The sequence below is a fragment of the Oncorhynchus masou genome, chromosome 9, assembly GCF_036934945.1.
Source record: "Oncorhynchus masou masou isolate Uvic2021 chromosome 9, UVic_Omas_1.1, whole genome shotgun sequence".
NCBI classification, from domain to species: Eukaryota; Metazoa; Chordata; class Actinopteri; order Salmoniformes; family Salmonidae; genus Oncorhynchus; species Oncorhynchus masou.
Window position 1 is genome coordinate 34,568,219 of NC_088220.1, and position 10,667 is coordinate 34,578,885.

Sequence of the window (10,667 nt, forward strand, 5' to 3'; positions counted from 1 at the left end):
CAATTTAATTCAAAATTACATTTCCTGGTTTGTGAGAATGTTGGTGAAGATGAAACTCATGTTTAGGTAATTAAAATCTTTTGATTTAAGTAAATGTCTTCTCATTCATTAACTTGGGTCAGAACACTAAGCAGTGGTTTCCCAGATACAGATTAAACCTATTCCTGGATTTGATTATTCTTTTTGTACAAACATTAGGTCAGCCAGCTAAACTCTTAAGTGTCCTCTCGGTTAATGATCAGTGTGGCCTCTGGCCAGTAGTCTCATCTGCACAGTGCAATGGGTGGAGCGTATCCATGGGTTACCGGACGGGACAAGGGTGCAGGAGCAAGCAGAGTAACCCTCAAGACCTTTTTTAAAAGAAAGACAAGCCAACTGCTGGTCTACATTTGCTTAATGAAGAAAAACAACACCTCTGTCCAGGTGAGGTTACTACTAAATCTTTGCAATCGTTTCACTCATGCAGTTATGAGTTGTGACAACCAGCTTGAAGCTATTACCTGTATGTTGTCGTGAACATGTCAGCCATTTCATGTGGCTTGGAAACATTGCTCCTATTACTGTGCAAACAATGAGTCCATGTACAAATACTATCTGTTATCTGCCACTTTCAGTGCTCCATTGTGACCTAATGGTTTGTGGTTAGCTGTGAATGTAAGCCCTGTTTCACAATGTATAATTGAGTCACTGGCAGTGATATGGCGGTTGAGACGCAGGTTGGTAACAGTGGCAGAAGTCTTTTCCACTAACAGACCCCGTGGACGATATGATACCTGGCTGGCATCGACTCTCCCAACCTGGGACGGTTGACCATCGGGCCTTCCTGGACTCTGAGCAGCGGAGGAGAGATCTGGATGTCAGTCTGGCTCAGGTCCAAAATGCACTGCAGGAACAGAGGGTCAGAATGCTCCAGAGAATGGGCCCAGGGAGCCCACATAAACTACCCCAGGTAATAGACAGCTGCTACTGCCACCTGTGTTGTAGTTAATGTAGGCTGCATCCCTCAAGACGACTGATGACACTTTCCATATTTTTATTTTTTTCTCCAAACGGATTCTAAAGGAAGGGAATTTAGGCTAATGACATCTGAGTAAAGACCTAGCTGAGTGGGTTTCCTTTCTCACAAGGTCACTGTGCTATAACCTGTGCCATGGTTTGACCCATATTTGTTAATGGCCTCCCCCACAGATACTTGTTTTGAATCTTGGGCAGATCAGTCGACCAGTAAATCTCTATCCCAGTCTGTTATCAGAGAACATCTACATCCCACCATATGGTGACCTTTACACAAGGTAATTAAGAAGGTGCTTGTTGGTCAATGCAGTGGATAATGTTTTGGTTTTCTCTTTTTGTGTTTTGCTCAAGACTTTTCTGTCTCATGTCCTCAGAGTGGGCAGGCTAGAGATGGACTCAGAGATCATTAGCGCCCAATTGGACCAGGTTCTCTGTTCTAGGGGAAAGTGTCTCTACAGGAATGGACCCTCACCCCAACAACACAGCTTGACTCCTGTAAGCCCTTGATAATCATAGGAAACTAGTCCTCCAGTGGCAAAATGAAAGTTGCCCAGTATGAAAGACGTATGTCTACTGAAATGAGTTGTCTTTCAATCTATCAGTTTGACCTCTGTCTGTCAATCAGGAGAAATTATTCTGTACCGTTCACCCACAGTGTCAGAGGGAGGACCAGAGTATTACCTCTCAGCTTATTGCTCAAGCAGTGGACAAAGGACAACTTCTGAAAGTAAAGCACTCCGTATTTAATCCTTTCAAACTAATAACATGACAAACCTGACACGCATTGTAAACACCTTGAGTTGAGGGAAAAAAGTTCTGGGAGGTTGACTCTGCTGTGCTTGGCCATCACCCAAAAAATTGGTGTTTTCAGGAGCGAGACAACCTTGAGCGTCTGCTGCAGGAGTCCAGGGCCCAGCAGCAGCTGATGGAGCAGAAGAGGGAGGCCCAGATAACAGCCCTTCACTCCCAGCTGTACCAGGCACGCTCCAGCCTCCAGGAGACCCACAGAAACACACTGGCCACACAGGCAGAGCTACATGGCAGCAAGCAGGTAGAATCATGGAAGACCAGACCAACTAAACTGGTACAGGGATTTAGACCCAAAATGAATGCAGGCTGTTCCTTTGTACATGTAATCTTGCAGAGCCGGACGTGTATCTCAGTAGTATCTAACCCAGGCATTATTTGATAACCCTTCAGTTTTCAATTAGTCATGTGTTTTGTCAACTAGTAGATAATAGTCCCTGTTTTACCAATCATATAGTAACGGTTTCCTCTATCATAAGAATGCCGCAATAAGGCTATTCAATATTTTCCGTAACACCACTCGTTTGGCTGATGCTCTGCAGATAAATGAGTCCCTGCTACAGGAGGTGGCGTCTCTCAGACGGAGGCCTGGGGCTGCGGAGGAGCGGGCCTCCCTGATGGAGAGTGACGGACGCCTGCTCAGGGCTCGCATAGCAGCACTGGAGACTGAGCGGGAGGAGCTGCTTCAACAAGGAGACCTTGCCACAGGGAGACGACACCCCTCAGCCTTTGGGTAATGACCCCCCCCCCTCACTTGTAGCTCTGAAAGGATCAGATGGATATAAAATATATGGTTCCACTTTGCTCTGTGATCGCTTAGGTGGAATTTTCTCCATATTGCTGCCTTGCGCTTATGCAACCCTTACGGTCTTCATAAGGGTAAAGGGGGTAGGAGTGGATTTGGGATTGAATTAGTATCTGGACTTTTATCTTGAGCTCAAGGGGAAGTTTCCCGTCTGTGTTTTCACTCTTGGCAGCGTCGAGTGCTGAGAACTTCCAGAACAGAGAAACAGTCAGCCTTATAACAAGAAGCAGGGGTTTGTCTGTCCAATTTTTGCTAAACACATCTGTTTGTGTTTTAGGAGCGCTTGGGAAACGGATGTGGAAGATTCCAAAAAGTCGGAGGGGTTGAGGGAGGAGAGTGCCGCGTATGAGATGGAGGAAGATGAAGAGGAGAGGGTACAAGGGAAGGATGTGTCTGTGGACTTAAGACTTAAGAGCCGTGAGGTGCCGCCCTCTAAGCCTGGCCTACAGATAATAAAGGAAGAGAACCAGGTAGCTGCCTATTTGAGTCCTTTCCTACAGAACCATATCACATGGAGGCAACCTAACATATGGTAGTGATGTTCTTTCAAACATAGCTCTCTTCCAAATCCCACTTCAACAGTTCCCAAACTTTTCTTTTCCCCAACATACTCCGTTGAATTCATTAGAACATATAAAAATGCTATATAATTGAACTAGCGTCATTTCTTTTTTTTACCTTGGAAATGATTAAGCCATGGTTTTTATTACACTCCCAGCACATTGGCTTATTATAAGTAATGTTAAAATATCACTTTATTAAAGTTGAAAAAGTACAAATTTCCCCTTCATGCAATCCGAGAACCTTTTTTTTAAGCTAGGATGCTCATCATTTTTTTTACAGTTTACTGTGCTACATGCGCCACTATCCAGTATCACGCTAACACATGCAGTATAGACAAGCTATAGACATACCTATGAGTTTTATATAGACTGTGGATTCCTGAGGATTCACTGTCTTAGAATACTACAGATAAAAGATCATGCTGGACAGTCTCTGCTTCTGGTCTGTGAGGGGGGACAGGGGGGAATCTGGAGAGCCTCTTCTCTAGCAGCTGTGCTCAAATCTGACAATGTATACACTAACAACCTTTCGCAACAGCGAACTTGTTACAGCCACAAAGCCCAAGAGCAGCTTCCATTTGTTCATGTAACACTCGTTGTTGTCGTCAGAGGACTCTGACATGTTCTTGTTTTATTGTTGGACACCGGTGAGGAGGTTTGACCTCTGGCTTACACTAATCCCTATCCCAGACTATTTTTCTCTGACCCTGAGCTTGTGGTCCACTGCCTTTTACTGCCTTGGTCCCTGCGGATTCATAAACATGGTTTCATGGGATATGCAGACTGGGAAGACATTGTTGGAATACTGCAGGTCGAGACACTTTCTCTCACCGATATGACAATGTCATTGTGAAGGGACCAATCAAGAGAAAAGGGTGGTGACGATATATTTATGACGGGACCAATCAGAGAATAGGATAATGTCCTTATGAAGGGGGCAATAGACAGCAGGGTTATAATGATGTCATTATGAAGGGACCAATCAGAGAGCAGGGTTTTGACAATGTCATTATAAAGGACCAGTTGGTTACAATAGCAAACTAAGTTTAGACAGAGGTAATGAAAGTTATTTTTCCTTTGTTCTTTTCACTTCCAAGTACACAATGCTTACTCAGAAATAGGTGTTACATAATGTTATTACATTCATACCGAGCAATACCAGCACTTCAAATGCTTATTCTTGGAGCGTACCGAACTCATTTCCCCCTCCAGTTTGGCTGTGCGTGCCCTCATTTTATTGGTTGCAACTGAGCGGTATGTTCCCAAAACCATGTACTTCTGCCCGAGTCTGGCTGATGCCACCTTGCGTGACTCCACACTGGCACAGACAATCCTTCTTGATTGAGGGGAGCTGGACATTTCCTGCTCACTTAGACTCTCTTTCCCTCTCTTTCCCTCTCTCTCTCTCTCTCTCTCTCTCTCTCTCTCACTCTCTCTTACACTCTCACTCAAATTATGAGGAAATGGGATAATGACCCTGTCATGAGGTTTTCCGTTGCCGTCATCAGAGTCCCAGATTTTCCTGTGTTCTGTGTCTGCTTGTTCTTATTGCGTTTCACAGGCCCCGTGTCTGCTAAGTTCAACATAGATACAAACTGCAGACTTTAGCAAGTGTTCACATAGTCAAACTGGCTTTGTCTCATGTTAACTTTGGCCCACAATCGACTTCTGATTAGTACACTTCAGATAAGTGCAAACTCCGTTTTAGTGCGTTAAAGTTGCATACATCAGGAGTTGACTGTAATCCAAAATGACTCCAGTTCATATTATACCAAGTTAAAGCAACTCAACTATTCCACGTACAGAACCTGCAGGAGCCCTTGTACCAATCCTCATTTTGGTAACCCAAGAGCTAGTCAGACCCATTCTGCAGTAATTAGTAGTGGGCACTGAAGCACATAACAAAAGGTTACGTGTGGCGATTTGAAGAGACACCTTTCTGTTCCACATAGAATGGAATGCAGAGAGGACATTTCATCTGCTACTGAATAATAATGTACTTCCTTCAGTTTCGCTGGCAGAGAACATCCGGGCAGTGAAGGTAGCCACAGATGTCATACTTGGTGGCCTTAGGACCAGTGTTTGTCACGAAGCTTTACTTTATTACCTTCCTTACTCATCTGCGAGTCTTTATTTTTCTGCTGTCAATGATGTGTCCACGGGTCGTCACAGAACGGAGAGAAGGGGCTGGGATTGGTCGATCGCTGGAATCCATGGCAGCACGAGCCAATAGAAGCCAATCAAGTGAGTTTGTGGTATCGTCAAAATCCAATTCTTGGCATCACCTCACACCAAGTTGCCCTTATATCATGTAGTTACTTAGAAAGGTATTGACACAAAACCGACTTAATTCCCGTCAGTGAATATAATTGCATGTTATTACTGGTAACTGCGCACTTTGATGTAGTGAGACCCTGTTTTCATTGTATAACAGCTGAACGAGGGGTTAGGAGTCGATGAACGTGTTCCTTTCTGCAGATGACGGCGCTGGATATAGAGCTGCAGCAGCTGAGAATGGCCTGTGAAGAGACATCATCAACACTACCGGTCTCCCCCAAGGACCAGAGGGCCAGAGAGTGGCTGTAAAAGAGCTGCTCTGCTCAAGGTAGGACTGCCAACCCTACACTCCTGGTTTGGCGTATTCTCTCAACGAGCGGTTAAGCTATTTTTCTTAATAACTCAATTGAATCAATTATGTATTGAATGAATTAAAAGAATGGACAGATTTCTGTGTGGTAATACCATTGTTTATGCTTCTACAGTTGACATGGCCAATACGTTACTATACCAGTGGTTCCAGTTATATTGACAAGACCCATTATTTTTTGTTTGAAAGTCTTTTTTTCCCTCTCCTCTGTATAGGACTGTGTGGGAGAGATGGAGAAGGATAGGGAGGGGCTGGTTTTTCTGGAGAGAGACTGTGGAGTTCTTTGGGTGGTACCTCCAGGATCATTGGCCAGAAGTAACCCACAATGATCCTTGACTATGTAGGCCCACATTTCCATATTGTCCACAATCGTCGATGCTTTCTTTTGCGTATGCAATAAATGATGTCTGAATCAAGACCGCGGGAAGCGATCCGCTGAGGCCCTGCATATTAAATTGTGTTCTCAAACACGTCCTCAAGAACTCCTTTTTAATGTTTAACTGACATCAACCGCATTGTGGACTGTGTACAGCATTTGGTTTGTCAGTTTAAAATAAATATTGGACTGGCTCAAATACAACTCCACTATCCCTAGGCCTTTACGGGTATACCAGTTTGACAGAAAAACACCCCTCAAGGATCTCACCGCCTCATATCTTTGTGTTATGCATGTACACAAGCTTAGTTGGAGAAAGGCAGGTATTTTTCAGGCTCCATTGTATAGGCTAACCTGTCAAAACATATTCCAAAGATTACACAATTTACAGTTGGCCTGCATGCACATTTTGTCTAAACAGCGAACAAATATTTACTGTGGCTGGGTGTGTGGAGGAATTAGTCACTTCCTTGAATGGGTCTTGCTCAATGTTAGACCGAATGGTCATTGCATACTGTGTGGTTTGCTCTTGTGACCGGTTTGATACCCCTCCCTCACAGTACAGGATGTGATTTCCTGCATACATTCATCATCCGAGTCTGACTTGCCAGTACATGACAGCAAGCAAATGTAAATGATGGTGGTGTGCCCTTTTGTGGACAGGTTTTTATTAATGTTTTCTTTTTTCTTAATCAATGTGAATTCTTAATCAATACAGTTAAGATGACTTATTTCACATAAAATAAGAATAGAGTAGATGTCATCAACCAAGGACGTTATCCTTACTCGTGGGTACAAAATATATCAAAAATTATCAGCATAGGTGTTGACTGCTGTGATTGTTCACACTGGGGTCAAAATCCCCTTCAACTGCTAAGATCAAAGGACTTTGACCCACACGCGCCAGTTCATCCCCACCACCATCTCAAAGGGGACATTCCCCCCCGGGTCCTTGGCTATCTCACTCTGGGGCGCCTGAATGGAGAGAGGACTGTTTACTAGTTAGAACCAGGGGTCGCGTTGAGCGGAGCAACATTACAGAAGGTTCAGATAGAATTAGAGGTCATATCCTGAATGTGTGTGTAACTGTAATGCGGTTTTCAACAAGTCCACTTTCCAGATCACCATAGACTAGTCTTGTTACTATGACCTACCTGTGTACAAGTCCCAGGGACACCTTGAAAAGAAGCCCCCATCGGCTCGTCCACAGCTGTCTAGACTCTCTGGCTCCATGTCTTTGGTGGCAATAATAAACTGAGAGCACACCAGGTCCCTGACCTGTAATGGTACCACGGACGCCAAATTGAGGAAGACTAGTGACATCAAACTTTTAAATTGAATGACCTGTTGTTCAAGGTAAAAGGTCATGCCACCTGGATGTATAAAGAGGCGTTTGTGACAATACTAACCTGCACATTAGGTCTATTCCTCTTGGTAGGCCAAGTAGGTGAGTGACGCTTGCCCCCCCCCCAAATCCACCTTGACGATGTCGCCTGACTTGGCCGTTACGATGCCAAACACACTCTTTCCCCCTTCGCTGGAACATACTGGCAGAGAAAATAAGCAGTGAATCCACAACTTGAGTCGACTAACATAGGTTAGTACATAATGGAGCAGGCATAAACTGTTAATTCTGGCCATTAAAATATATAAATATATATATGTATTTATTTATTTTTGACTCGTCTTAGTCGTTTTGACTAAAATATTAAGTCTTTGTCATGAATAAGAATTTAGTCTTTTGTCAAAATGACACAGTCAGCCATTTTAGTCAACTAAATGCCCTTTAATTTTAGTCACATCACATTTGCTTTGCCTCACTAACCTACAGTAAACACATCACTGATTTCCATGTGCACAAACATACATAGCCCTGTCTTATCAACATGTTTCTGCATAACATCCTGTCACCTGATGCTCTTCCCAACAACCAAATTGGCAGAATGTCATATTACTCAGCAGCAGATTAAAACAAAAAGGGTACCTCTAACTTTTTCAGTTGATGGCATCAGCCCATGATTTGGTTGCAGCAATAATTTTCCTGCGGTGTCATGTAATGTTTATTTACCACCTCAGAAAGTAATACACAGTGCTTTAGACTGTGTAATAGACTATAGAGATGGTAGGCTATTCAATAAATAAGTGGTTTCATTTAACGTGTTCAAGCAGGAATGCATGATTCAAGATATTTTGATGTGCAACCTAATATAGTGATTGTCAAGAATTTAGGGTTGACAATCAGGCTATTGTATATTTTACTATTAAAATAGGGCTCCTGGATTTTATGAATTTTGTTGCTCAATACAGATTAATTTGCCTACATTTTTATCATAGGCTAATTTATTTTGGGGCTAAATCACCACATGAGGAAGTGAAAGCAATCTAGCTAATGTGTTTTGAGTCAACACTAAATATACTGAACAAACATATAAAATGCAACATGTAAGGTGCTAGTCCCAGGTTTCATGAGCTGAAATAAAAGATCCCAAACATGTTCCATTTGCACAAAAAGCTTATTTCTCTCAAATTTGTTTAGGTCCCTGTTAGTGAGAATGTATCCTTTGCCAAGATAATCCATCCACCTGACAGGTGTGGCATATCAAGAAGCTGATTAAACAGCACGATCATTACACAGGTGCACCTTGTGCTGGTGAGAAAAGGCCACTAGAATGAGCAGTTTTGTCACAACACAATGCCACAGATGTCTCAAGTTTTGAAGGAGTGTACAATTGGCGTACTGCAAGAATGTCCCCCAGAGATTGTTGCCAGGTAATTTAATGTTAATTGCTCTACCATAATCCTCCACCAACGTTTGTTTTAGGGAATTTGGTCAGTACGTCACACCCCCAGACCGTGTAACCACACCAGCCAGGCCCTCCACATCCGGCTTCTTCACCAGCGGGATCGTCTGAGACCAGCCACTTGGACAGCTGATGAAACTGAGGAGTATTTGTCTGTAATAAAACTCTTTAGGGCCTAACTCATTTCACTTGACTGATTTCCTTATATGTACTGTAACTCAGTAAAATCTTGATTTGTTATATATTGTTTATTTTTGTTCAGTATATAATACCCACTGCTAGTATGCATTCATCTAACTTGGAGAGCATGGGCAGGGTTACTGTGACTTGGTATACAGTCCAGGAGAGCATGGGCAGGGTTACTGTGACTTGACATACAGTCCAGGAGAGCATGGGCAGGGTTACTGTGACTTGGTATACAGTCCAGGAGAGCATGGACATGGTTACTGTGACTTGACATACAGTCCAGGAGAGCATGGGCAGGGTTACTGTGACTTGGTTTACAGTCCAGGAGAGCATGGACAGGGTTACTGTGACTTGGTATACAGTCCAGGAGAGCATGGACAGGGTTACTGTGACTTGGTATACAGTCCAGGAGAGCATGGACATGGTTACTGTGACTTGGTATACAGTCCAGGAGAGCATGGGCAGGGTTACTGTGACTTGGTATACAGTCCAGGAGAGCATGGACAGGGTTACTGTGACTTGGTATACAGTCCAGGAGAGCATGGGCAGGGTTACTGTGACTTGACATACAGTACAGGTGAGTCGTGGAAAGGATGTTAGGGTTATCCTAAACTAGAGACAGGCCCACTGGGCAAAAACTGGTTGAATCAACGTTGTTTCTATGTGATTTCAACCCCCCAGAAATATGTGTGATGATATTGAATCAATATGGAAAATTAATCAAATTTGCAAAAAGTAATCAACATAAGGGCATTTCTTTTGTTTTCACCCGAAATCTAATCCACACGCTGATTGTTTTGTTGAATTGACGTTATTTGACAACTCAACCAAATGTAAATCAAAACTAGACTAGTGAACAACACCGGACTAACCACACTTCCCTGAGGAGTATCACTGTCCAATTCAAACCCCTACATGTGCACTTCTGAGGGGGGAACAATAAAAATGTCTTAAATGATCAAATCGGAAAATAAACGTTTACGGTGCACGCCGCACTTACTATGCTGGAATGTGTGGTCAGTCATGGTTTACAACATTAGCTCCACATTTCTAAACTCTCCTACCTGCCTCAATACCTCTGAGAAAATAAAAGAGCCCTACTAACCCTACACTTCAACCTTACCCTCTTTTCAACATACTTACAATATAACAACACGCTCCACCATTTCATCGACCAGACACAAACCATTCACATGCTGCCAACCAGGTGTAACAAAATGTCACACAAGAAACTGAGGAAAATACAGCAAAAACTGAAGTATATTTGTTGTAGCGCCCTCGTGTGGCCTTTTCAAGGTCCTACTACCAATAATTTGACTGAAATTCTATTTTTACTGTAGTTGAAGTGTAATTTCTGTCATTATTCATGTGGTATGCTGATTGAAATACAACAACAAAACATTTACGAACCAATGTGGACAAAATAAGGAGCATCTGGACATTTAATGATAAAAGATTCTACAGGAGC

General features: G+C 43.1%; 1 protein-coding gene across 5 annotated transcripts; it reads left to right on the forward strand.

Annotated features, from left to right (window-relative positions):
* The first annotated feature begins 208 nt into the window (after positions 1-208).
* LOC135545924 (uncharacterized) lies at positions 209-6,465 on the forward strand. Of its 5 annotated transcripts, XM_064973910.1 has the most exons (11): positions 209-423; positions 753-949; positions 1,189-1,292; positions 1,389-1,509; positions 1,640-1,741; positions 1,886-2,065; positions 2,364-2,554; positions 2,904-3,096; positions 5,362-5,433; positions 5,668-5,794; positions 6,052-6,465. In XM_064973910.1, exons 2-10 carry the CDS (start codon positions 767-769, stop codon positions 5,773-5,775), a joined length of 1,254 nt encoding a protein of 417 aa, XP_064829982.1. In that variant the 5' UTR covers positions 209-423; positions 753-766; the 3' UTR covers positions 5,776-5,794; positions 6,052-6,465. The 5 variants fall into 5 exon arrangements, with proteins under 5 accessions (XP_064829982.1, XP_064829981.1, XP_064829983.1 ...); XM_064973909.1 differs by having other exon boundaries at positions 209-949; XM_064973911.1 differs by having other exon boundaries at positions 209-949; positions 1,670-1,741.
* The last annotated feature ends 4,202 nt before the right edge of the window (positions 6,466-10,667 follow it).

What these genes read in the sequence shown, in the direction of transcription:
- LOC135545924 (XM_064973909.1), top strand. Translation starts at nt 767, where the DNA reads ATGATACCTGGCTGGCATCGACTCTCCCAACCTGGGACGGTTGACCAT. An exon ending in TATGGTGACCTTTACACAAG is followed by an intron (nt 1,293 to 1,388) that starts GTAATTAAGAAG and finishes TCATGTCCTCAG; the next exon opens with AGTGGGCAGGCTAGAGATGG. An exon ending in CGACACCCCTCAGCCTTTGG is followed by an intron (nt 2,555 to 2,903) that starts GTAATGACCCCC and finishes TTTGTGTTTTAG; the next exon opens with GAGCGCTTGGGAAACGGATG.